This window comes from Colobus angolensis, unplaced genomic scaffold (genome assembly GCF_000951035.1).
Source record: "Colobus angolensis palliatus isolate OR3802 unplaced genomic scaffold, Cang.pa_1.0 Scaffold21, whole genome shotgun sequence".
In the NCBI taxonomy this organism is placed as follows: Eukaryota; Metazoa; Chordata; class Mammalia; order Primates; family Cercopithecidae; genus Colobus; species Colobus angolensis.
The window spans coordinates 7,102,991-7,130,408 of NW_012115266.1; the positions used below are offsets into that span (position 1 = coordinate 7,102,991).

Below are 27,418 nucleotides of genomic sequence, written 5' to 3' on the forward strand. Positions count from 1 at the left end.
TCAGCCTCCCAAAGGGCTGGGATTACAGGCATGAGCCACTGCACCTAGCCTCTCTCTCCTTTTTTGGAAACAGGGTCTCACTCTGTCACCAAGGCTGGAGTGCAGTGGTTCTATCTCAGCTCACTACAACATCTGCCCTCCTGGGCTCAAGCAGCCCTCCTGCCTCAGGCTTCTCAGTAGCTGGGATTATAGGCATGTACTACCATGTCTGCCTAATTTCTGTTTTGTTGGTAGAGACGGGGTTTTACCATGTTGCCCAGGCTGGTCTCGAACTTCTGTGCTCAAGTGATCAACCTTCTTCATCTTCTCAAAGTGCTGGGATTACAGGTGTCAGCCACTGCACTCAGCTCCTCTTAAAAAAAAATTTGGGAGTGCTTTCTAATTATTTATTTATTTAATTAATTAATTATTTTTGAGATGGGAGTTTCGCTCTTGTCGCCCAGGCTGAAGTGCAATGGCGTGATCTCAGCTCACTGCAACCTCCGCCTCCTGGGTTCAAGTGTTTCTCCTGCCTCAGCCTCCCAAGTAGCTGGGATTACAGACATGTGCCACCACGCCTGGCTAATTTTGTATTTTTAGTAGAGACGGGGTTTCTCCATGTTGGTTAGGCTGGTCTCAAACTCTCGACCTCAGGTGGTCTGCCCGCCTCAGCCTCCCAAAGTGCTGGGGTTACAAGCACCTGAGTAAGTATTTTTTTGTTTGTTTGTTTGTTTTTGAGACGGAGTCTCGCTTTGTTGCCAGGCTGGAGTGCAGTGACATGATCTGGATTCACTTCGGCCTCCGCCTCCGGGTTCAAGCGATTCTCCTGCCTCAGCCTCCCGATTAGCTGGGACTACAGGCGCGTGCCACCACACCCAGCTAGTTTTTGTATTTTTAGTAGAGACGGGGTTTCACCATGTTCACCAGGATGGTCTCCGTCTCTTGACCTTGTGATCTGCTTGCCTTGGCCTCCCAAAATGCTGGGATTACAGGCATGAGCTACTGCACCCAGCCAGTAACTGTATTTATTTATTTATTTTGAAACAGAGTCTCGCTCTGTCACCCAGGCTGGAGTGCAGTGGTGGGTGGGATCTTGGCTCACTGCAGCCTCCAGGTTCAAGCGATTCTCCTGCCTTTGCCTCCTGAGTAGCTGGCACTACAGGTGCATGCCACCGTACCTGGCTAATTTTTTGTATTTTTAGTAGAGACGGAGTTTCACCATGTTAGCCAGGTTGATCTCGATCTCTTGACCTCATGATCTGCCTGCCTCAGCCTCCCAAAGTGCTGGGATTACAGGCGTGAGCCACCACGCCTAGCTGAGTAACTGTATTTTTAAATATTTTTACTGATGGCTGGGCATGCTGGCTCACACCTGTAATCCCAGTACTTGGGAGGCTGAGGTGGGAGGATTGTGCAAGCCCAGGAATTCAAGACCAGACTGGGCAATATAGCAAGACCCTATCTCTACAAAAAGTTAAAAATTAGCTAGGTGTGGTGGTGTGCCCTGTAGTCCCAGCTGCTTGGGAGGCTGAAGTGGAAGGATCGCTCGAGCCCAGAATGTCGAGGCCACAGCAAGTTATGAGTTATGATCATGCTATTATACTCCAACCTGGGAGACAGAGTGAGACCCTGTCTCAAAAATAGTAGTTATAAAAAAGTGTTTTTCAGCTCACGGTAAAGCTGCTCTTCTATATGATCTCCAAGAACTTTGCAGTCATCCTTACTGATTTCCTGATTTGAGGAATAGAATGGCAATACTAGCTACCATTTATTTAGTGCTTACTATGTACCAGATAGTTCACTGAAGTACCTTTCAGCCTTTTTGTTATTTAACCTTAGCAACAACAATGGGAGATGTGTGGATTGTCTTCATCTTATAGAAGAGGAAGTAGAGATTCAGAATTTTTTTTTTTTTTTTTTTTTTGAGACGGAGTCTGGCTCTGTCGCCCAGGCTGGAGTGCAGTGGCCGGATCTCAGCTCACTGCAAGCTCCGCCTCCCGGATTTACACCATTCTCCTGCCTTAGCCTCCAGAGTAGCTGGGACTACAGGCGCCCGCCACCTCGCCCGGCTAGTTTTTTGTATTTTTAGTAGAGACGGGGTTTCACCGTGTTAGCCAGGATGGTCTCGATCTCCTGACCTCGTGATCCGCCCGTCTCGGCCTCCCAAAGTGCTGGGATTACAGGCTTGAGCCACCGCGCCCGGCCTTCAGAATGTTTTAAGTAACTTGCCCCAGATCCCCCAGCTATTAAGTGGTGAGTCAAGATTTGAACTCAGATCTACTTGTCTTCAAGTCTGGACTCTAAATGACTTCCACTCATAAGTCTGGACCACCTGATGGATGCCACCAATACTAGAGATAGTTTAGTGGACTTCTCAGGAAGAGTGAAAGCTGGAACTGGGGAAGGGAGAACTAAAGTTGTCACCTCCTGCCATTGCTTTTCAGAATGGAATCCAGACAAATAAGCCAGCTTTGCGTGCTGTCCGACAACGCAGTGAATTCACCCTCATGGCCAAGTGAGTTGAGAGAAGCTTTCTGGTGGGGTGATACAATGTCTGAAGAAAAGCAGACTTGTGATCAGTGGCCTTGGCTGTGAAGTCTGGGATTGGTTGTGCTGGAGCTTATGTGGGAAAAGGCCTCCTGCCCTTTCCCCCAGTCTCACTAGTGGTCATTTGCAGGCGCATTGGGAAAGACCTTAGCAACACATTTGCCAAGCTGGAGAAGCTGACAATCTGTGAGTGTTCTTGGGGTCTTTCAGAAGTGGGGCAGTAAATCAAAGAGGGCTGAGGGCTGTATTCCCTGAGTTTCGTCGTTGACCTCACCCATTGTGGCTTCTTGTCTGTCTCTGTAGTGGCAAAGCGCAAGTCCCTCTTTGATGACAAAGCAGTGGAAATTGAAGAACTAACATATATCATCAAACAGGTGAGCTACTAGCCATCAGGAGAGCCCAGCATTCCAATCAGATCACTTCTGTCTTCCTGTCATTTTCCATTGCCATGGGGACCCAGAGCAAGTTTCCGTTTTTAGAGAGGGGGTCTCACTGTGTTGACCAGACTGGAGTGTTGTGGTATGATCCTAGCTCACTGCAGCCCTTAACTCCTGGGCTCAAGCTATCCTCCAGCCTGAGCCTCCTGAGTGGTTGAGACTATAGGGACGTGCCCTCATACCTGGATTTTTTTTTTTTTTTTTTTTTTTTTTGAGACAGAGTTTTGCTCTTTTGCCCAGGTGGGAGTACAGCGGTGTGATCTTGGCTCACTGTAACCCTCACCTCCCAGGTTCAGGCGATTCTCCTGCCTCAGCCTCCCCAGTAGCTGGGACTACAGGCACCCGCCACCAATGCCTGTCTAATTGTTTTATCTTTAGTAGAGAAGGGGTTTCACCATGTTGGCCAGACTGGTCTCAAACTCCTGACCTCAAGTGATCCACCCACTTCGGCCTCCCAGAGTGCTGGGATTACAGGTGTGAGCCACTGCACTCAACTGTAATAACAACTTTTATTTATTTATTTATTTATTATTTTTTGAGACAGAGTTTCACTCTTGTTGCCCAGGCTGGAGCACAGTGGTGTGATCTCAGCTCACCACAACCTCTGTCTGCCGGGTTCAAGTGATTCCCCTGCCTCAGCCTCCCGAATAGCTGGGCACATGCCACCATGCCCAGCTAATTTTGTATTTTTAGTAGAGATGGGGTTTCTCCATGTTGGTCAGGCTGGTCTCAAACTCCTGACCTCAGGTGGTCTGCCCACTTCAGCCTCCCAAAGGGCTGGGATTACAGGCATGAGCCCCAGCGCCAGGCCAATAATAACTTTTATTTTCTTTTTTTTTTTAAAGATGGTGTCTTACTCTGTTGCCAGGCTGGAGTGCAGTGGTGCGATCTAGGCTTACTGCTACCTCCGCCTCCCAGGTTCAAGCGATTCTTTTGCCTCAGCCTCCCAAGTAGCTGGGACTATGGGACTATAGGTATGCGCCACCACACCCAGCTAATTTTTTGTATTTTTAGTAGAGATGGGATTTCCCCATGTTGGCTAGGATAGTCTCAATCTCTTGACCTCACGGTCTGTCTGCCTTGGCCTCTCAAAGTGCTGGGTTTACAGATGTGAGCCACTGAGGAATTGTGTGTATAAATATAATTCTGTTGATGCCTCTTGAAGCTACAGTGCCTTTGACTCTTCCCTTTTCCTGAGTACTGTCCAGGGGCTTTGTTGGTCATGCTCTAGACCCAAGATTTTGGCCTTTGAAAGGGTTCTGTGGCCAAGAGCATGGCCTCACAGAATGGAGCAGGGCAGTAGGCTGGAGGAGTAAACAAGTTATTTACAAATGGATGAAGGCCTCCTTTGCTTCTTTCTAGCTCTTCTCTGCAGGAACTGAGCCAGAGCAAACACTAGACCTTGGAAAATCCTAGCAGGCCCATCTGGTCTGACTGTCTGGGATACTCTCACTCCAGCTAGTAACTTCCACCTTGCCCTTCCTACCAGAGATGGCCATTGGGAGAGATGCTGACTGAGGACTCCTTGGCTAATACTTTGTTTTTCCCTGGACTCTTTTACCAGGACATCAATAGCCTCAACAAACAAATTGCTCAGCTCCAGGATTTCGTGAGGGCCAAGGGCAGCCAGAGTGGCCGGCACCTGCAGACCCACTCCAACACCATTGTGGTCTCCTTGCAGGTGGGAGCTGGGGAGGAAGGGAAGGAGGCAAAGGGGAAGAATGTGGAGTCTTCTTTGGTTGACTGTCTCTCCTTTTCTTCTAGTCGAAACTGGCTTCTATGTCCAATGACTTCAAATCGGTTTTAGAAGTGAGGACAGAGGTGAGAACAATTTGCCTAGGAGGGATAGGAATATGGGGGTAAAGATCCAAGAGGAAATGGGGAAGGTACAGGTTCTACAGGGTCATGGGTCCAGTGGTGGGAGTCTCTTTAACATGCCTGCTTTCTAGTGGCTTCAGGTCCTTTGCATTTTTCCCCAACCCCAGAACCTGAAGCAGCAGAGGAGCCGGAGAGAGCAGTTCTCCCGGGCACCTGTGTCAGCCCTGCCCCTTGCCCCTAACCACCTGGGTAAGTCAGAGGTAAAACGGGAAGCCCCGGGAGGTAAGGTTACTTACTCTGGTTGTGATGGCATCCTCTGAAGGCACTGGTTGGGTAGGAGAGTGGAGGGTCAAGGAAATTTCTAGGCTCTATCTCTCAGAGGCCGAACCAGATGGTTGAGATTCATGATCCACATTTAGGCTCCCACATTCTCACTGTTGGGGTGAATTCAGTTATATTCAGAAGAATGATAATTTCTAATTTTTTTCGTACACTTACCTTTATTCACATTCTCTCATTTAATTTTCACAACCATCCTTTGAGAAAGCAACTATTATTATCCCCCATTTTACAGGTGAGGAAACTGAGGCTCAGAGAGGTTAAATGACCTGTCCAGGGTCACAAGGCTAGTAAGTGCCAGAGCTGGGATTCAAATCCAGAGTATGTGGGCTTTGAACCTGCTTTTAACTGTGAAGATGTGCCACGTCCTGTTTTCTCCCCCAGGGGGTGGTGCTGTGGTTTTGGGGGCAGAGTCTCATGCCTCCAAGGATGTCGCCATTGACATGATGGACTCTCGGAGCAGCCAGCAGCTGCAGCTCATTGACGAGCAGGTACCCAGGCTCTGAACTAGGGAGAATCAGCTTCTCCATTATCCTCTGTGGTTCCCAAGAGAGTGTTTGGAGTGTGCCATGGGCAGAATGGCAAGCTGGGAGGGCTGTAAAGATGCAGGTCTGACCCTGAAGAAGCTGATGGTGCTCATGTGCTCTCTCCCTCTCCTGAAGGATTCCTACATCCAGAGTCGGGCAGACACCATGCAGAACATTGAGTCAACAATTGTTGAGCTGGGCTCCATCTTTCAGCAGTTGGCACACATGGTTAAGGAACAGGAGGAAACCATTCAGAGGTGAGACATACTCTCTCACCCCAAACAGAGGAGCTTTCTCTTCCCCGTGGATTGGCATCTTAAAGTCCCCAGGGACTGCTTGATGCCCTTTGGAAGACAGAGTGAATTCTGCCCACCCATGGGACCCAGTTCACCTGCTTCCATCCACCCAACAAGTATTTATTGAGCACCTGTTCATGTGAGGCACTGTTGCAGGTGCGGGAGATACAGTGGCAAATAGGACAGTAAAGTCTCTCTGGAGCTACTTTGTAGCATGTGTAAGTGTATGAAATTTGATAGGGCAGATCAGGACAGCTGTGGAAAAGAATTGACGAGGCTGGCACGGTGGCTCATACCTGTAATCCCATAGGCAGCATTTGGGAGGCCGAGCAAGGCAGATCGCTTGAGTTCAGGAATTCAAGACCAGCTTGGGCAACAAAGTGAGACCCTGTCTCTACAAAAAAATACAAAAACTAGTTGGGCATGGTGGCATGGGCCTGTAGTCCCAGCTACTCGAGAGACTGAGGTTGGGGGATGGCTTGAGCCTGGGAGGCAGAGGTTGCAGTGAGCCAAGATCATGCCACTGCACTCCAGCCTGGGCAACAGAGCCAGATTCTGTGTCAAAAAATAAAAATAAAAATTGACCAACAAAATTTCAGGTAGTAGTGAAGACTGTATACAGGGTTAAAGTAGGATGATGTGTTAAGAAAGTAATGGATGGGTACCTGTAATTCCAGCACTTTGAGAGGCCCACACAGTCACCTGAACTAAGGAGTTCGAGACCAGCCTGGGCAACATGGTGAAACCCCATCTCTACAAAAATAAAAAGATTAGCTAGACGTGGTTGCGTAGGCCTATGGTTCCAGCTACTCGGGAGGCTGAGGTGGGAGGATGACTTAAGCATGGGAGGTCGAGGCTGCAGTGAGCCATGGTGGAACCACTGTGCTCCAGCCTGAGTGACAGAGCGAGACTCCACCTCAAGAAAAAATAAGAAAGTGACTAAGTAGGTATATCAGATTGTGTGGTAGGGAATGCTGCTCTGAAGACATCACATTTAAGTAGAGACTTGAATGACAAGAGGGATCCAGCCAGGCAAAGAAGAGAGAGTGAGTGAGCTAGGCTGAGTGGACAGCTAGAGCAAAGCCTTGTAATGGGACAGTCTAACTATATGCAAGAATCAAGAAGGCCTGCGTGGCTAGAAAGTAATGAACAGGGATAGAGAAGTACAGGGTGTACTGGAGGGATGTAGGCAGAGGCCCAACAATGGGCTGGCCTCTCTGTTCCTCTGGTACCTCCTGCTACTACAAGAGGTTTTATCTGCTCCACCTCTGTGGTGCTTAGCATTCAGTCAGTCAGTTACGGGAAATACAGCAGTGGACAAAAGAGGCAAAATCCTTGCCCTGTGGAACGTGTAGCCATAGGGAGATACATGTGAAAAAGTCATAATAAATAAATAGTATGTTTAAAAACAAGTCATAAATGGAAAAAAAAAAAAAGAGTCAACACAGGATAAACTAATCAGGAGTGCCAGGTTTGGAGGCAGGTAGGCCTTATTAAGAAGTTGGCATCACACTTGGGAGAAGGTGAGGAAGTTAGGTACATAGACTCTGGCAAAGACCTCCAGGTGACAACATATCTGATGAGTTAACGGACAGCAGAGACTACTGCAGCTGGGATCAGTGAGGAAGAGAGTTGTACAAGGTGTGGTCAGAGGGGAACTGTTGAGACCTCTTGGGGCCGTTGGAGGGCCTTAGCGTTTATTCCAAGTGACGTAGGGAGCCATTGCAGGGGTTTGTTTTGGTTTCTGTTTTTGTTTCAGACAGAGCCTTGCTCTGTCGCCCAGGCCGGAATGCACTGGCGCCATCTTGGCTCACTGCAACCTCCGCCTCCTAGGTTCAAGTGATTCTCATGCCTCAGTCTCCCTAGTACCTGCGACAACAGGTGTGCACCGCCATGCCCGGCTACATTTTGTATTTTTAGTAGGGGTGGAGTTTTGCCATGTTGACCAGGCTGGTCTTGAACTCCTGGCCTCAAATGACCTGTCCTCCTTGGCCTCCCAAACTGCTGGGATTACAGGTGTGAGCCATCACAACTGGCCAAATACATACATTTAACTTTATTTATTTTATTTATTTATTTATTTATTTATTTTTTTTTTTTTTTGAGGCGGAGTCTCGCTCTGTCGCCCGGGCTGGAGTACTGTGGCCGGATCTCACCTCACTGCAAGCTCCGCCTGCCGGGTTCACGCCATTCTCCTGCCTCAGCCTCCCGAGTAGCTGGCACTACAGGCGCCGGCCACCTCGCCCGGCTAGTTTTTTGTATTTTTTAGTAGAGACGGGGTTTCACCGTGTTAGCCAGGATGGTCTCGATCTCCTGACCTCGTGATCCGCCCGCCTCAGCCTCCCAAAGTGCTGGGATTACAGGCTTGAGCCACCGCGCCCGGCCTTTTATTTTTATTTTTGAGATAGAGTCTCACTCTGTTGCCAGGCTGGAGTGCAGTGTTACAGTCTCGGTTCACTGCAGCCTCTGCCTCCTGGGTTCAAGTGATTCTCCTGCCTCAGCCTTCTGAGTAGCTGGGACTGCAGGTGTGTGAGACTACACCCAGCTAATTTTTGTATTTTTAGTAGAGACAGAGTTTCACCATGTTGGCCAGGATGGTCTTAATCTCTTGACCTCATGATCCACCCACCTCAGCCTCCCAAAGTGCTGGGATTACAGGCATGAGCCACCATGCCCGGCGTTAACTTTATTTTTATTTATTTATTTATTTTTGAGGTGGAGTTTCTCTCTTGTTGTCCAGGCTGGAGTGCAGTGGCACCTCTCGCCTCACTAAAACCTCCAGGTTCAAGCAGTTTTCCTGCCTCAGCCTCCCGAGTAACTGGGATTACATGCACCCACACCACGCTCAGCTAATTTTTGTATTTTTAGCAGAGATGGGGTTTCACCATGTTGATCAGGCTGGTCTTGACCTCCTGACCTCAGGCAATCCACCCACTTCGGCCTCCCAAGGTGCTGGGATTGCAGATGTGAGCCACTGCGCCTGGCCACATTTAACTTTAAAACAAAAATTATAATAGCATATACTCTGGGATTTATAAGGTACGTAGATGCAACAAATTTAACTATAGAATAAAGGATGAAGCAAGAGGGTTTCAAGATTTTGACAGGTTTTTCTTTTTTTCTTTTTTTTTTTGAAATGGAGTTTCACTCTGTCGCCAGGCTGGAGTGCAATGGCTCAATCTCAGGTCACTGCAGCCTCCGCCTCCCAGGTTCAAGTAATTCTCCCTGAGCCTCCCGAGTAGCTGGGATTATAAGCGCCTGCCACCACGCCCAGCTAAATTTTGTATTTTTAGTAGAGACAGGGTTTCACCGTGTTGGCCAGGACAGTCTCGATCTCTTGACCTCATGATCTGCCTGCCTTAGCCTCCCAAAGTGCTAGGATTACAGGTGTGAGGCACCGTGCCTGGCCGATTTTGACAGTTTAAGTAGGCTGTGAAAAGTTAATAAGGTATATTGTCATCCTTAGAGCAACCACTGAAATAAAAGAGAAACTCAACAATGACATATAGCAAGAAGAGCAACAACCAAATTGAAATGGAAATAGAATTTTAACCAGAATTTCAGTTAATTCAAAAGAAGGACAAGAGAGGATAAACAGAGAAACAAAAAATAAAAGAGAAAAATAGAAAATAGTGCCGGGCGTGGTGGCTTAACACCTGTAATCTCATCACTTTGGGAGGCCGAGGTGGGCAGATCACAAGGTCAGGAGATCGAGACCATCCTGGCTAACACGGTGAAACCTCGTCTCTACTAAAAATAGACAAAAAATTAGCCAGGCATGGTGGCAGGCGCCTGTAGTCCCAGCTACTTGGGAGGCTGAGGCAGGAGAATGACGTGAGCCCAAGAGGCGGAGCAGTGAACTGAGATCACGCTACTGCCCTCCAGCCTGGGCAACAGAGCGAGACTTGGTCTCAAAAAAAAGGTAAAATGGCAGCCCTAAATCCAGCCTTATTAAAAATTACGTGTGGCCTCAAGTGATCTCCCCACCTTGGCCTCCAAAAGTGCTGGGATTACATGTGTGAGCCACCATGCCTGGCCAGATTCTGCCCCCTTTTTTTTTTTTGAGACAGTCTCACTGTGTCACCCAGGCTGGAGTGCAGTGGCGCGATCTCGGCTCACTGCAAGCTCCGCCTCCCGGGTTCACGCCATTCTCCTGCCTTAGCCTCCCAGGTAGCTGGGACTACAGGTGCCCGCCACCATGCCCGGCTAATTTTTTTTTGTATTTTTAGTAGAGACGGGGTTTCACCATGTTAGCCAGGATGGTCTCGATCTCGTGACCTTGTGATCCGCCTGCCTCGGCCTCCCAAAGTGCTGGGATTACAGGTGTCGGCCAATTCTGCCCATATTTAATCTCCGTCCCAGACCTGCCTCCTAAACTCCATATATCCATATTCCTGTTCAACATCTCCACTTACTGGCCTGGGAGTGGTGGCTCATGCCTGTATTCCTAACATTTTGGGAGGCTGAGGCAGGTGGATCATTTGAGGTTCAGGAATTTGAGACCTGCTTGACCAAAATGGTGAAACCCCATCTCATTAAAAATACAAAACAAAAGAATAGCTGGGCACGGTGACACATGCCTGTAATCCCAGCTACTCTGGAGCCTGAGGTGGTAGAATCACTTTAACCCTAGAGGCGGAGGTTGCAGCGAGCTGAGATCGTGCCATTGCATTCCAGCCTGGACAACAAGAGCAAAACTCTCAAAAAACAAAAACACAAGCTGGGCGTGGTGGCGCACTTCTTGGTCCCAGCTACTGTGAAGTCTGAGGCAGGAGGATCTGAGCCCCGGGGGCGGAGGTTGCAGTGAGCCGAGATTGCGCCACTGCACTCCAGCCTGGGTAACCGCAACACCCTCTCTCAAAAACAAAAAAAAGATATTAAAAAGTTAAATGTATTTTAAAGAAATTAAGAGGAAGACATGGTAATAGTACTCACATATTTACCGTCCTCACTGTTCTTCATTCCTCCTTGAATAGATCTAAGTTTCCCACTGGTATCGCTTCCCTTTATCCTGAAGGAGCACTTCCTTTGGTATTTTTTTTGTGGTGGAGATCTGCTGACAACAATTTCTTTCAGTTTTCTTTCATCTGAAAAGAAAACAAATCTTTTTCACTAACTAAATCGAAACTAAACTTTTTTCACCTTCATTTTTTTTTTTTTTGAGACAGAGTCTCACTCACTCTGTTGCCCAGGCTGGAGTGCAGTGGCGCGATCTTGTCTCACTGCAAGCTCCGCCTCCCGGGTTCACACCATTCTGCCTCAGCCTCCCAAGTAGCTGGGACTACAGGCATCTGCCACCATGCCGGCTTATTTTTTATATTTTTAGTAGAGACGGGGGTTTCACTATGTTAGCCAGGATGGTCTCAATCTCCTGACCTCGTGATCTGCTTGCCTCGGCCTCCCAAAGTGCTGGGATTACAAGCGTGAGCCACCGCGCCTGGCCTCACCTTCATTATTGAAGGATGTTTTCTCTGGATATAGAATTCTGAATATACAGTTGTTGTTGTTTTTTTTTAACTTTTTATTCATTTTTTTCTGAGACAGAGTCTCACTCTGTTGTTGCCCAGGCTGGAGTGCAGTGGCACGATCATGGCTCACTGCAGCCTTGACCTCCCACCTCAGCCTCCCTAGTAGCTGGGGCTACAGGCATACACCACCACACCAGGCTGAATTTTTTTTTTTGGTAGAGACGAGGGTTTCACATGTTGCCCAGGGAGGTCTCAAACTCATGGGCTCAAGAAATCTTCCCACCTTGACCTCCCAATGTGCCTGGCTCATACAGATTTATTCTTTTTTTTTTTTCCCGAGACAGAGTTTTTAGTCTTGTTGCCCAGGCTGGAGTGCAGTGGTGCGATCTTGGCTCATTGCAACCTCCACCTCCTGGGTTCAAGCGATTCTTGTTCCTCAGCTTACTGAATAGCTGGGATTACAGGCACCCACCACCACACCCAGGTAATTTTTTCTGTATTTTTAGTAGAGACAGGGTTTCACTATGTTGGCCAGGCTGGTCTTGAACTCCTGACCTCAAGTGATCCTCCCGCCTCTGCCTCCCAAAGTGCTGGTATCACAGGCATGAGCCACAGCACCCGGCCTGATCATGTCTTTTTTTTTTTTTTTTTTTTTGAGATGGAGTTTCGCTGTTGTCACCCAGGCTGGAGTACAGTGATACAGTCTTGGCTTACTGCAACCTCCACCTCCTGAATTTAAGCGATTCTTCTGCCTCAGCCTCCTGAGTAGCTGGGATTACAGGCGCCAGCCACCATGCCTGGCTAATTTTTTATATTTTTAGTAGAGTTGGGGTTTCGCCATGTTGGGCAGCCTGGTCTCGAACTACTAACCTCAGGTGATCTACCCGCCTTGGGCACCCAAAGTGCTGGGATTATAGGCATGAGCCACCACGCCCAGCGTCTGAGTTTTTTTTATGTGTATATTTGTCTTTAACTAAATTTAGAAAGTATTTGGCTATTAAACATTTTTCTGCCTCTTTCTGTCCTTTCCATCTGGAAATATATACATATATATGTTTCCAGATACATGTCTCATATAATAAATTTATTTATATTTATTATATATATATTTTTTCAGGTCAATCTGCTGTTAAGCCCATTTGGTGAATTTTTTTAGATAATTTTCAGTTTCAAATTTACACTTGGTTCTTTTTTAGAGATTATGTTTCTCTGCTGTGACTTACTACTTTCTTAGTCAGTACAATCATATTTTCCCTCAGTTATAATAGCTGCCTTAAAATTTAATTCTCATCATCTGGATCATCCTAGGGATGGTTCCTTTCATTGTCTTTTCTTTTCGGTATGGGTCACAGTTTCCTGTTTCATTGTTTATCTACTAATTGAGGATTTTATCATGCATGTTATAATTGATATAAAGATTCTGGATTATGTTTCTATAAAGAATATTAACTTTTTTGTTTCCGCAGGCAGTTAACTTGGCTGAAGTAAGATCGTTGTTTTTTATATTTCTTCTGTGGTTTATGTAATTTATGGGTCAGTCTAATAGGAGCTACCCAGGCATTACTGGAAGCAGAACCTCGAAGAGTGAGAAATAGTCATTGGATTCAGCAATGTAGATATTATTGGTGACTTTGAGTCAGATTCAATAGAGGGATGAGAGGAAAAGCTTGAATGCAATGGCGTTTAAGAGAGAATGAGGCCAGCCATGGTGGCTCTTGCCTGTAATCCTAGCACTTTGTGGGGCTGAGGCAGGCAGATCACTTGAGGCCAGGAGTTCGAGACCAGCCTGGGTAACATGGTGAAACTCCATCTCCACTAAAAATACAAAAGATTAGTTGGGCGTGGTGGCATGTGCCACCACCAGAGACTGAGGTTGCAGTGAGCCAAGATCACACCATTGCACTCCAACACGAGTGACAGAGTAAGACTCCGTCTCAAAAAAAAAAAAAAAGAATGAGAGAGCAATTAGAAAGAGGAGGAATAGATGAATAGACAGCTCTTTTTTTTTTTTTTGAGACAGAGTCTTGCTCTGTTGCCAGGCTGGAGTGCAGTGGCACGATCTTGGCTCACTGCAACCTTCACCTCCTGGGTTCAAGCAATTCTCTTTCCTCAGCCTCCTGAGTACAGGCACGCACCACCACACCCAGCTAATTCTTTTTTTTTTTAGTAAAGGAGATGTTTCACCATGTTAGCCAGGATGGAGAATGGACAGCTCTAAGAGTTTTGCTTCAAAATGGAGAAAGGAAATGGAGTAATAGCTAATAGGAGGAAGTTAATCAGAAGTTTTCTTTTTTTGTTTTTTTAATATGAAAATTTGGGGGTTAGGCAAAGTAGCTTACACCTGTAATCCTAGCGCTCTGGGAGTTCAAGGCGGGAAGATCGCTTAAGGCCAGAAGTTCGGGACCAGCCTAGGCAACATAGCAAGACCCTATCTCTCCAAGAAAATGGAAAATTAGCCTGGCATGGTGACATGCCTGTAGTCCTAGCTATTTAGGAGGCTGAGTGGAGATCACTTGAGCCTAGGAGAAGGAGGTTACAATAAGCTGTGATGGTGCCATTGTACTACAGCCTGGGCAATAAAGTGAGACCCTGTCTCTAAAAAATTTTTTAAAAGAAAAATTTTAAATTTACCAGTAAGTTGAAAGAACCATAGTAAACACTAATACATCTACAACCTACACCCTACATTCAGCAGTTCACAGTTGGCCAGACTGGCTTTATCTTTTATTTTTTGGAACCATTTCACAAGGTGGCCGATAACATGACACATAATCCTTAAATATTTTAACATGCGTCTCCTAAGAATACACAAATTCTCTTTAAAAACCACATCCAGTACTCACTTCAGCAGGACGTATATTAAAATTTGAATGATACACAGGTTAGCATGGCCTCTGCACATGGATGGCACAAATTTTTGAAGCATTCCGTATTTTTTATTACCTGGGTGATGAGATAATATGTATACCAAGCCCCAAGACATGCAATTTATTTATAGAACCAACCTGCACATGTACCCCTGAGACTAGAATAAAATTAAAAAATTAAATTAAAAAATTAAAACCAGACTGGGCACGGTGGCTCACACCTGTAATCCTAGCACTTTGGGAGACTGAAGCGGGCAGATCACCTGAGGTCAGGAGTTTGAGCCCAGCCTGGCCAACATGGAGAAACCCCGTCTCTACTAAAAATATAAAAATTAGATGGGCATAGTGTGCACGTCTGTGATCCCAGCTACTTGGGAGTCTGAGGCAGGAGAAGTGCTTGAACCTGGGAGGCAGAGGTTGCAGTGAGCTGAGATTGTGCCACCGCACTCCAGCCTGGGTGACAGAGCGAGACTGTGTCTCAGAAAATAAAAAAAACACACCCAGTTATCCTATCTGTGAAAATTACCGATTTCCTAATATTCTGTATTATCCAGTGAGTGTCACTCACCACAGAGTGATACTCTGTCTCAAAAAATAAAAAATAACCCAGTTATAATATCTGTGAAAATTAACAATTTCCTAATAATTATGTATTATCCAGTGAGTGTTACGACAGCGAGACTCTGTCCCAAAAAATAAAAATAAAATAAAAACCACACCCAGTTGGCTGGGTGCAGTGGTTCATGCCTGTAATCCCAGTACTTTGGGAGGCCGAGGTGGTTCACGGGGTCAAGAGATTGAGACCATCCTGGCCAACATGGTGAAACCCCGTCTCTACTGAAAACAGAAAAATTAGCTGGGTGTGGTGGTGCGTGTCTGTAGTCCCAGCTACTTGGGAGGCTGAGGTGGGAGACTCGCTTGAACCTGGGACGTGTGGGTTTCAGTGAGCCGAGATTGTACCACTGCACTCCAGCCTGGCGACGGAGCGAGACTCTGTCTCAAAAAAAAAAAAAAAAAGACACCCAGTTATCATATCTGTTAAAATTAACTATTTCCTAATACTATGTGAAATCCAGTGAGTGTTTACATTTTCCCAGTTGTCCCCAAACTGTTTATTAGGTTTTTAAAAATCAAATCAGAAAGCCAAGCATGGTGGCTCACACCTGTAATCCCAGCACTTTGGGAGGCCGAGGCGGGCGGATTACCTGAGGTCAGGAGCTGGAGACCAGCCTGACCAACATGGAGAAACCCCATTTCTACTAAAAATACAAAATTTGCTGAGCATGGTGGTGCATGCCTGTAATCTCAGCTACTCGGGAGGCTGAGTCAGGAGAATCACTTGAACCCGGGAGGCAGCAGTTTCAGTGAGCCAAGAACACGCCATTGCACTCTAGCCTGGGCAACAAGAGCGAAACTCCGTCTCAAAAAAAAAAAAAAAATTAGCCGGATGTGGTGACACATACCTGTAATCCCAGCTGTTTGGCAGGCTGAGGCAGGAGAATCGCTTGAACCCGGGAGGTGGAAGTTGGGGTGAGCCGAGATCACACCGTTGCACTCCAGTCTGGGCAACAGAGTGAAACTCCGTCTCAAAAAACAAAAAGAAAAAAGAGTCCGGGTGTGGTGGCTCACACCTGTAATCCCAGCACTTTGGGAGGCAGAGGTGGGTGGATCACGTGAGATCAGGAGTTCGAGACCACGCTGATCAACGTAGTGAAACCCATCTCTACTAAAACTACAAAATTAGGGCGTGGTGGCACATGCCTGTAATCCTAGCTACTCAGGAGGCTGAGGCACGAAAGTCGCTTGAACCCAGGAGGTGGAGGTTGCAGTGAGCCAAGATCATGCCATTGCACTTCATCCTGAGCAACAAGAGCGAAACTCCATCTCAATTAATTAAATTCTTCCTCTTTTCTGAGCATCACTATAGGCTTTAATTATAGATTTTAATGTATTATTATTAGGGCAATGATTATTGTCAGTGCTCAAGTTGTTCCAAATATGTCTGGTAGGAGTCTAGAGGGTTTAAAAGGCTGAGAGAAATAAAGATATGTTTGCATGCCAATGGGAATGATGCAACAGATAAATTTTAAAATGATGAGGTAGGAGAAAGATGGGAGAATTCTTGAAATGATGTCCTTAGGAAGCTGAGAAGTGGCTCCAGCACAGAAATCAAGGCTTGGCTCTAAGAGGAGGTGGTGATAGATGGGAAGACAGGCTATTGTAGCAATGCAGGGAGTGGAGCGGCATTTATCTTCAGACCACTTCAGTCTTCTCAGCTCGTTAAGAAGAAAGGCCAGTAGAGGAGAGGATAGGGGAGAGGAGGTGTAGGAGGTTTTAGGAATCCACTCCTGCTCACTTGCTCTTATCCCTTTAGTCAAGGTCCAACCCTGATTGATCTTTCTTCCCCACATTATCTAGCAGAGTGCTTTTACTCTACGTTGTTGATCATGTGAAACTGAGTGAACACCTACATTTGTATAAAGCCACTTTCTGAACGTCAGTCCACTAAGCAGCCTCACACATTTGATTGGCCAAGGTAAAAGAAAACACTTGGAGATTCTGATTCGAGAGATGTGAATGGAGTGGGCTTTCAGGGAGCTTCATTTTTACAAATTCTGTAGAAGTTCTGATGAGCATCCAGGTTTGGGAACCACTGATTTTAAAAAAGTTTGTTTATTCAACTACTGTATGTTGAGCACCGGCCATTTATAAGGTACTGTGAGTACAGCTGTCTTGATCCTAGAGTCAGGAGAATTGACTGATATTTGTTGTTGTTTGTTTGAGACAGTCTCTGTCACCCAGGCCGGAGTGCAGTGGCACGATCTTGGCTGACTGCAACCTCTGCTTCCCAGGTTCGAGTGATTCTCCTGCCTCAGCCTCCTGAGTAGCTGGGATTACAGGCATGTGCCACCATGCCTGGCTAATAATTGACTGATTTTTTCTTTTTTTTCTTTTTTTTTTTTTTTTTGAGACGGAGTCTCACTCTGTCGTCTAGGCTGGAGTGCAGTGGCGCGATCTCCACCCACTGCAAGCTCCACCTCTCAGGTTCGTGCCATTCTTCTGCCTCAGCCTCCTGAGTAGCTGGGACTACAGATGCCCACCACCACGCCCAGCTAATTGTTTGTATTTTTAGTAGAGATGAGGTTTCACCGTGGTCTCGATCTCCTGACCTTGTGATCCGCCCACCTCTGCCTCCCAAAGTCCTGGGATTATAGGCGTGAACCACCGCACCCAGCCCTTCTTTTTTTTTTTTTTGAGATGGAGTCTGGCTCTGTCACCCAGGCTGGAGTGCAGTGGCAACCTCCACTTCCTGGGTTCAAGTGATTCTTCTGCTTCAGCCTCCCAAGTAGCTGGGACTACAGGCGCAAGCCACCATGGCCCGCTAATTTTTGAATTTTTAGTAGAGAAGGAGCCATATTGGCTCATCTCACCATATTGGCCAGGCTGGTCTCGAACTCCTAGACCTCATTATCCGCCCACCTCAGTCTCCCAAAGTGCTGGGATTACAGGCGTGAGCCACCATGCCTGGCCTGACTGATTTTTATCTATTTCAGCTGAGACCTAGGAAACCCCTTGCAGAGTCAGGCCATAAACACCATAGCTCCTTGAGCTATGTTGTGTTTTGAATATTAGAATATTAAGACTGGGCACAGTGGCTCACTTCTATAATCCCAGCTCTTTGGGAGGCTGAGACAGGTGAATCATGAAGGCAGGAGATCGAGACCATCCTGGCTAATGCAGTGAAACCGCATCTCTACTATAACAATACAAAAAAATTAGCCGGGTGTGGTGGCGGGCACCTGTAGTCCCAGCTACTCAGGAGGCTGAGGCAGGAGAATGGCGTGAACCCAGGATGCGAAGCTTGCAGTGAGCCCAGATCACGCCAGTGCACTCCAGCCTGGGTGACAGAGACTCCGACTCAAAAAAATATATAATAGATTCAGTGAAACAGGGTTATAAAAGATATTTGAGTTCTTTCCTCAATCAATATACATCTAAAATAAAATAGCATATAGGCAACTTTACATTCTAGTCTTCCTTGAAACAGTGTCATAAGTAGTTTTCATTGTTAGCATGCATTTGCTCATTGGTTTAGCAAACATTTATTGCTGCTGTGAGCTTATCCTGTTGGGTCTGAGGATAAGAGGGTGAAAGACCATTCTGATCCTCCTGGAGCTCACTAGTAGGAGAGACATAAGTTGACAGTAACAGCCCAGTATGATAGGGCAAGAAGAGAAGGGGATGAGGCTGGGTGCGGTGGCTCATCCCTGTAATCCCAGCACTTTGGGAGGCCAAGGCAGGATTACTTGAGACCCGGAGTTCAAGACAGCCTGTGCAACACAGAGACCCCATATCTATTAAAAAAAAAAAAAAAAAAAAGGGGGACGAGAGAACTCAGAGTAGGTACTGCTCCTAGGTGGGGCCAAGGGGCCTTCCCAGAAGTGATACCAAGCTAAGACTTGAGGGGAATGCCAGCCCAAAAAGGGGAAAGGAGAAGCTGTTCCATGTGAGGGAAAAACAGCACAGAAATGAGAAAGAACTTGGTAGATTCAGGAGTGCAGAATTACTCAGCATGGCTGGGGGAGTGGTGAGAGGCAAGGCCAGGTCACAAATGACCTGTGTGTTACAGCAAGAAATTCGGTGTCAGGGAGAGAACATAAGAAGAAGTGAGCAGATTGATGCTGGGTGAGAATTAGGTTTGTTCTGGATGTGCTGAGTGCCTCAGACTTCATGGGACAGCTAAATGACAGTTTAGTAGGCATTTCATGTTCTGATGTTTCGAAGAGAAGGCAGTGCTAGAGGTAAGGACTTAGGACAGGCCGGGCACGGTGGCTCAAGCCTGTAATCCCAGCACTTTGGGAGGCCGAGACGGGCAGATCACGAGGTCAGGAGATCGAGACCATCCTGGCGAACACGGTGAAACCCCGTCTCTACTAAAAAAAATACAAAAAATAGCCGGGCGAGGTGGCGGGCGCCTGTAGTCCCAGCTACTCGGGAGGCTGAGGCAGGAGAATGGCATAAACCCGGGAGGCAGAGCTTGCAGTGAGCTGAGATCCGGCCACCGCACTCCAGCCTGGGCGGCAGAGCGAGACTCCCTCTCAAAAAAAAAAAAAAAGGACTTAGGACAGTGGCCTCTTGGTGAAACCCTGGGCATAGACAACCCAGAGACAGTGAGAAAAAGGTCAGGACAGATCCCCCATGGAGTTGGGGTATGTAGAGAAGGGAAGAATCTGGCCAGACTGAGGAGGAAGTTTGAGGAAGATGAGAGAAGAAAGCAGAGAGAGAAATGTGTCCTTAGAACTTGGGGTAGAGGAATTTTAAGGAGTGGTTATTTATCATTGCTCCTGAGAAAGTTAGAGGTAAGGATGTGTTGGAGTCTGGGGTGGGGGTGGGGGTGGGGGAGGCTTGAATTAATTGGATCAGTGCCAGTATTTTCAGCAGAATGGCTCAGTAGCAATTTTACAGTATGTTGGAGCATAAAAGGGAAATAAGGAAGTAGAATTTATGGGCAACCATATACAAAATAAATTTATGAAAGGATGCAGTCTTTAAAATAGGTATAGACATTCATATGCGTCTTCCCTGCATGCCAGTGGATCTGGGTTTGAGCACTTGCTCTATAAACCACTGATGAAGTCTGAAGTTCTTTGGGATGCAGATTCTTGGGCCCCAACCTAGAATTTCTGGTTGTGACACTTGAGAATTTTTATATTTGAGAATTCAACAGGTGATTCTTATTTTTCCTAAGGTGTGAAAACCACTGATCGAATGTTGCTCATTTCCCTTTTCACCTCATAAAATATTCACACTACAGAAAAGTTGGGAGGATAGCACAATAAACACTCATATTCCCTTCACCTGTAGTCACTAACTTTGTTTTCATCTTTGTTTTTTTCTTTTCTTTTGAGACAAGGTGACACTCGGGCTGTAGTGCGGTGGCGCAATAATGGCTCATTGCAGCCTCAAACTCCTGGGCACAAGTGATCCCCCCACCTCAGCCTCCCCAGTAGCTGGAATAACAGGTACATGCCACCGTGTCCAGCTAATTTTTAAAATTTTTTCTTTGTAGAGACGGAGTCTCCTATTTTCCCCAGGCTGGTCTCAAACTCCTAAACTCAAGCAATCCAGCCACCTTGGCTTCCCAAGTGCTGGGATTACAGGCATAGGCCATCTGGTCTGGCCACCAGTTGTTAACATTTTATCACTTTTTTTCCTCTCTTTCTTTCTTTTTTCTTTTTTTTTTTTTTTGAGACAGAATCTCGCTCTGTCACCCAGACTGGAGTGCAGCGGTGCGAGATCTTGGCTCACTGCAACCTCTGCCTCCCGGGTTCAAGTGGTTCTTCTGCCTCAGCCTTCTGAGTAGCTGGGGTTACAGGTGCCTGCCATCACATCCAGCTAATTTTTGTATTTTTGGTAGAGACAGGTTTTCACCATGTTTGTCAGGCTGGTCTCAAACCGCTGACCTTGTGATCCGCCCACCTCAGCCTCCCAAAGTGCTGGGATTATTGACATGAGCCACCATGCTCAGCCTTTCCCCTCTCTTTTGCCGAATTATTTGAAAGTAGGTGCAAAGTTCATGCTGTTTTATCCCGAAATACTTCATTCAGCATGCTAAGAATAAGGCATTCTCCTGAACAGCCGTAATGTCATTTTCTTTCTTTCTTTTTTTTTTTTTTTTTTTTTTGAGATGGAGTCTTGCTCTGTTGCTCAGGCTGGAGTGCAGTGCCACGATCTCCGCTCACTGCAAGCTCCACCTCCCAGGTTCACGCCATTCTCCTGCCTCAGCCTCCTGAGTAGCTGGGACTACAGGCACCCGCCACCATGCCTGGCTAATTCTAATTTTTTGTATTTTTAGTAGACATGGGGTTTCACCGTGTTAGCCAGGATGGTCTCAATCTCCTGACCTCATAATCCACCCGCCTCGGCCTCCCAAAGTGCTGGGATTGCAGGCATGACCCACCCCGCCCAGCCCATAATGTCATTTTCAAGCTAAGAAAATTAACAATTCTCCAACATGATCAAGTAATCAGCCCATGTTCAAGTTTCCCCATCTGATACTTATTTTATTTATTTATTATTATTATTATTATTATTGTTATTATTGAGATGCAGTCTCACTCCGTCGCCCAGGCTGGAGTGCAGTGGCGCAATCTCAGCTCACTGCAAGCTCCGCCTCCTGGGTTCCAGGGATTCTCCTGCCTCAGCCTCCCAAGTAGCTGGGACTACAGGTGCCCGCCACCAGGCCTGGCTAATTTTTTGTATTTTTAGTAGAGACGGGGTTTCACCGTGTTAGCCTGAATGGTCTCGATCTCCTGACCTCATGATCCGCCCGTCTCGGCCTCCCAAAGTTCTGGGATTACAGGCGTTAGCCACCACGCCCAGCCCCCATCTGATACTTAAAACAGAAGTTTTTATCTCTTTTTCTTTTAATTTAAGACCCAGGAAGATTCACATTTTGTATTCGATGTGTCTTTGTAGTGTGCCTTTTGTTTTATTTTTCATGACAAATTAAACATTGATGAAATTAGGGTAAATACTTTTGCCATGATGATTACATTAGTAGGCACTTGATGAGGTTATCCCTTTATTGCTGATGTCAATTGAATCACTTGTTCAAGGTGCTGTCAGACCAATAACACTCATCCCTTGGTATTGCGGGGCATTGGCTCTAGGAGCCCCAGAGGAAACCAAAATCCGTGCATCCGCAAGGCCCATAACATCTTGTCATATTTGCTTGTAATCTACTCACACACATCCTCCGATATACTTATTTTTTTTTTTTTTTTTTTTAATAGAGACAGAGTCTTACCATGTTGTTCAAGCAGGTCTCCAACTCCTAGGCTCAAGTGATACTCTTGCCTGGGCCTACAAAGTGCTGGGATTACAGCCCGGCCAAAACTAGGGCCCATATACCTTTTTTTTGGGGGTGTGTGTTTTTTTTGTTTTTTTTTTTTGAGATAAAGTCTTGCTATGTCACCCAGGCTGGAGTGCGGTGGCACAATCTCATTGCATCCTCGAGCTCCTCAACCTCCTGGGTTCAAGCTGTCCTCCCACCTCAGCCTCCCAAGTAGCTAGGACTATAGGGTCACACCACCACACCCAGTTAATTTTTGTATTTTTTGCAGAGATGGGGTTTTCCCATGTTGCCTAGGCTGGTCTCAAACTTGTGAGCTCAAGCCATCTGCCCACCTCAGCCTCCCAAAGTGCTAGGATTACAGGCGTGAGCCACCATGGCTGGCCATAGAGCTTTTCTTATCCCCTGACTTCCTGTCCATGTCATTACGTTTTCCTTTTTCACTCAGAACCATGATTTCTTGACCGTAATGGTCTGTAAACATTTTTCCCCTTACAATAAATATAATACATACTCACCAGATAAAAATCTAAATACCGATGAGCAAAAATTATAACTAACATTTTTGGGGCTCTTGTGGGTTAGGGACTTTATACTAACTAATTGAAGACTGACAGCAGCCTGAGAGAAGGCAGGGCTTGGGTTATCCTCATTTTGCCGGTGAGGAAAATGAAGCTTGAAGTTAGACTAAAGAGTCTTAAGCTAATAAATGGCAGAGTTGGTTTTCAAGCCAGAAATAACTTGTTTATAGTGTCCTTCCAAAACCTTTTCTATACACAAATATATATATAAGAATGGGATCATATTGTGACCATCTTTCCATGTCAATAAATAGACTTCAGCAGCATTCTTTTTAATCCAGTGTCCTTTTGTTTCCTCTTCTCCCGGCCTTGTCCCCAGGATCGACGAGAACGTGCTAGGAGCCCAGCTGGACGTTGAGGCCGCCCATTCAGAGATCCTCAAGTACTTCCAGTCAGTCACCTCCAACCGGTGGCTCATGGTCAAAATCTTCCTCATCCTCATTGTCTTCTTCATCATCTTTGTGGTCTTCCTTGCTTGAACCCTCTCCACTCTGAGGCACTCCGTTGGGGTTTGGGACCCTCCTGGGAAGGCAAGTGGCCAGTGCTGCCACTGAGCCTGTGCAGGGTGCTTGGGAGAAAGGCCCTGTTTCCCTGGAACTGCAAAGAATGGCCACTGCCCCTGATCCCCCACCCCTTGCCTCTGGCCACCCTGTCCTCCCCCCACCACCCTCAGGCCTATGAAACACACAGGGTTCTAGATTTGGACTCTGCTGTGGAGTGACTGGAAGGGAGCAGAGGCCAGCTGGGGGCCAGTGGGGTAGGTTGTCTCCACTAGGAGACCTTTATAAACCCTCGCTAGCCTCTCCCAAAGGAAACAGCAAAGGGAGATGATGCCCTTCCCCACCTTCCTGTGAGTGAAGAGAGGAAGCAGCCCCAGGGACCAATTTTCCCAATTGACCTCTTTCTTCCTCTTTCACCATGTGAGGCAGGGAGCCCCGAGCCCTTCAGCTGCCTGCACAACCCCTGACATTGGCTGCTGGTGACTCTCAATCTGCCAAATGTGCTGCAGCCCGTTTTCTCCCAATTACAGCAAGACCGTCAGCCTCACTAGCCATGTCATCATTTCTGGGTGGGAGCGTCGAAGGGCCTAGGCAGCGAGTGGAGTGAGCCCACTGCCCAGTACCAGAACTGAAAGGGTTGGGCTAATGGCTCTGCCAGGTATCACTGCTGAGGCAGGCTAGTTTGGGCTGTGAAACACAGCTGCCTCTAGGCAGGGGAGAACCAAGTGTTGCAACACTTGATTAGCGTGGAAACTTCCTTTCACATGGAAGCAGGATCCCAGAGGGGGTCCCTGATTGGTGGCAGCTTCCAGGACCATCTCAAGCAGTGTTTGGACCTATTTCATCTGTATCCTCCCAACTATTTGGCCGTAATTCTTCCTTGAGCTAAGCAAGGCAAAAGCTCTGCCTGCTGCCAGGAGTGGAAGGTGAAGAATTTGTTCCCAACTCCAGTTGAGGCTTTTGATTCCCTCCAAGCACTTCACCAAATCAAAGCCAGTCACAGAGAATGGAGGAGACACCTGCCCAAAATACCCACCGTCCAGAGAGATTAATGTGCTTTGTTCCTCCTGACCAAGACTCGCAACCACATTCTGAGGACACTCGAGTGCCCCTGTCCCATACATTCCAAAGGAAGCTGAAGCTATAGAGACAACGATCAATCAGGGGCTGGTGGTGGTGCTTTTGGGGGTCTAGGAGAGCCCAAGGCCCTGATATTTTAAAATCTCCTCCTCGGCATCTCCAGCAAGTTGCCACTGCTGGTGAGCTGCACTGTCTGCCCTGTTGATACGATGGGTTTCTAACAGGGGACGCCACTGATGGAAGGTCTGTGACGACAATGCTCGGCAAACCCCTGACAGATGTCGTCTCATTTGACTCAGCAACTCAGGGCGGGGTGGGGGAAATTCATAGAATAGAAATTCATTTATTTCACAAATACATGTTGAATTTTTACTATGTGCCAGCCATAGTACCTGCCGAGTCAAGCCCTCGAGGAAAAAAAAGCCATTAATTAGTCAACGTTCGAGCTCACATTCTAATTCTCAACTTCGTGATTTGTTAATCCATCTTATAGGCGAAGAAAGCGAGGCACAGACAAGGAGCCGAGCTGAAACACTGGCTAGATGCCGGTAGGGGTCTGAGCCATCACTCCCACCTGGAGGCGCGGTCTCCATTCCTCGGAAGCCCTTGGTACGGCCCCGTTCCCCGCTGAGTTCTGGGCTGCAGCGGCAGCACTGCTCTAGCACTAACTCTGAAGCTGCCAGGGCAGCGTCAGCGGACAGAGGAAAAGATGCGGGGACCTGCTGGCTACCAGCAGGGGTTCCGCAAGCTCAGGCCTTGGGCGGGGCGCGGAGTGTCAGGTCCCGCCCCTCTCACGACGGCCTTAAGTTTGCGCACGCGCAGGGGGTCACGCTGTCTCCGGGCGGCGGCACCGCCCCCAGCCTGGGACGTCAGCTGCGCGCGACGTGCTTTGCTATATAAATGCGGTGGCGCCCGGCGTAGGAACGCTTCGGTCCTGAGCGCTTAAGTGATCGGTCGTTTGCCGGCGTAGCGGCCAGCGCTTGAGCCCGCCCTTGCTCTTCGCTGTGGCATGGCGGACGAGGGGAAGTCGTACAGCGGTCAGTGCTGGTCCTCGGGTCGGGAACCGGCTATCTGGGGCGCGGGTGGGCGGCGCCGGCCTAGGCCTCAGCCCCTGGGGCGTGAGGCCGCCAGGGGCCCGGCGTCCGCGGGGAGCGGCGCGCGGGGGGTCGGGGGCACTCGAGGTGGATTACCGAGTTGTTGACTCCTGGATTCCTCCTGGAATCCTGGTGGTGGGGGACCTGCGGCTCGGAGCGGGTGGCTTGGGGGTAGGGGGACGGGATTCCTTTGAACTTTGTGGGTGGTTGATGCCTGTCATTTCGGTTTGGCGGCCTGACTCTTCCTTTAATGTGAGTTAGTGCCCTACTCGTGGGCTGCCCTGGTGCCCTATTTTTTACTGCGTCCAGTCTGTCTTGAACCCTCGGGCCTGGGCTTTGGCTTAATATTCGAGACTCACACATCAACTGGATATTCCAGTCTGAACACTACACTGGGTGTTAGTTCTTTGTAGTAGTTAGGAGTGCATGGTGGAGGTTGAAACCGTGAATTTAAAACTCTCCTCTTCCACCCCTTTAAAGTGGAAAAACAATAGTATTTCTTAAGGGGAGGTCGTGGGAGGGGGGGATGAGATCATTCCTATCAAGTGCCTGAAGCATAGTGGCCGGTACTGGAGAACAGTTCTCAGTGAATGTTAGCTGCGCCTTCCGTGTTCTTTTTTCCTAGGGTCATTTATTGAGATTCATTGTTTACAGAGTGCTCGGTATTAGGCAGATCTCTTTTGGGAGTTAGGGACCCTTTTTAAGACGCTAGTCCTACACAGCATGAATCAGATCATATTCCTGGATTCCAGGGTCCCTGGTTAAGCACCCTAGCCAGGCACTACCACTAGAGCCTGAGTCTAGAAATTGTCTCCCGAGTTAAAGGGCATTTCTGGCCAAGGAATCGAAGAGCTCCTCAGAAAACTTCAAAGTGGCAATTTGAGAACAAGGAGAATTTTTAGAGGATCCTTAAACTGATCATATTTGTAACTGGCATCTGTACTGTATAGACAAAGTACAGAGTGGCAGATTTCAGGTGGCTTTCAGAGGTCTGATTTGTGCTCACTGACACTTTTGGGTCTCACATTTATACATTTCTGCTTCTAATTCCAGTTTCTACTTCATTTTTCAAAAGCCCTACACAGATTTCCAATAACTTTTCCTTGATGCTGACCTCCCACAGAGAGGGTTCTTTCCTGTGGACAGGCAGCGGAGTTTGCGTGGAGATGGCATGTGTAGTTAGTGTGTATCTCTTCCAGTAGTTCAGAGTAGAAACTATGATTGCCACACCAAGCCGGGCCAGTTACTTCTAATTTGTGTTCCTGTTTCTAACTCCAGAACACGATGATGAACGCGTTAATTTCCCTCAAAGAAAGAAAAAAGGCCGGGGTCCCTTCCGGTGGAAATATGGTGAAGGAAACCGTAGGTCTGGAAGAGGCGGTTCTGGTATTCGGTCTTCCCGCCTGGAGGAAGATGATGGAGATGTGGCAATGAGTGATGCCCAGGATGGTCCCCGAGTACGATAGTAAGTGACCAGTTGGTCTGGTTTGAATTTAGTGGCTCATGAGATTATATGGCACTTTTACTGTCCATGTCATTTCCCTTCCTACCTCTTATAGTGAGAAATGCCAGGACTAGCTTAGTGATTGAACAATCTTAGTTTAGTCCCACCAACACAGTGCAGGAAAGCCTTTGAGAAGAGTTTCCTAGCATTTGTGGTCATTTTATTCTCTGTTTACCCACAGCAACCCCTATACCACCCGACCTAACCGTCGGGGTGATACTTGGCATGATCGAGATCGCATTCATGTTACTGTGCGGAGAGACAGAGCTCCTCCAGAGAGAGGAGGGGCTGGCACCAGCCAGGATGGGACCTCAAAGAACTGGTTCAAGATTACAGTAAGTACTTTGAGAAAGTAGATGGTACAGTAGAGATAGGAGGCCACGCTCAGAGTGGAGATGTTTAATTTTATTCCACAAAAATTACTCTTTTTTTTTTTTTGAGGTGGAGTCTCGCTCTGTCGCCCAGGCTGGAGTGCAGTGGCCGGATCTCGGCTCACTGCAAGCTCCGCCTCCTGGGTTCACACCAT

General features: G+C 47.5%; 2 protein-coding genes across 6 annotated transcripts in view; both read left to right on the forward strand.

Moving 5' to 3' along the window:
- The window catches only part of STX5 (syntaxin 5), a 26,468-nt gene extending 2,707 nt beyond the window's left edge, over positions 1-23,761 (forward strand). For 3 of the 4 annotated variants that reach the window (XM_011942664.1, XM_011942667.1, XM_011942665.1), the window contains 9 exons: positions 2,424-2,494; positions 2,657-2,712; positions 2,830-2,900; positions 4,528-4,644; positions 4,728-4,784; positions 4,949-5,030; positions 5,505-5,611; positions 5,783-5,904; positions 23,034-23,761. In XM_011942664.1, the coding sequence (XP_011798054.1) occupies positions 2,424-2,494; positions 2,657-2,712; positions 2,830-2,900; positions 4,528-4,644; positions 4,728-4,784; positions 4,949-5,030; positions 5,505-5,611; positions 5,783-5,904; positions 23,034-23,193 (843 nt within the window). In that variant the 3' untranslated portion in view covers positions 23,194-23,761. Of the gene's footprint in view, positions 1-2,423; positions 2,495-2,656; positions 2,713-2,829; positions 2,901-4,527; positions 4,645-4,727; positions 4,785-4,948; positions 5,031-5,504; positions 5,612-5,782; positions 5,905-22,995 lie in introns of all 4 variants that reach the window. The other variant, XM_011942666.1, reaches the window with a different exon arrangement.
- Positions 23,762-25,163: 1,402 nt separating this feature from the next.
- The window catches only part of NXF1 (nuclear RNA export factor 1), a 15,608-nt gene continuing 13,353 nt past the window's right edge, over positions 25,164-27,418 (forward strand). The window contains exons 1-4 of one of the 2 annotated variants that reach the window (XM_011942662.1): positions 25,191-25,331; positions 26,442-26,570; positions 26,667-26,853; positions 27,074-27,227. In XM_011942662.1, the coding sequence (XP_011798052.1) occupies positions 25,304-25,331; positions 26,442-26,570; positions 26,667-26,853; positions 27,074-27,227 (498 nt within the window). In that variant the 5' untranslated portion in view covers positions 25,191-25,303. Of the gene's footprint in view, positions 25,332-26,441; positions 26,571-26,666; positions 26,854-27,073; positions 27,228-27,418 lie in introns of both variants that reach the window. The other variant, XM_011942663.1, reaches the window with a different exon arrangement.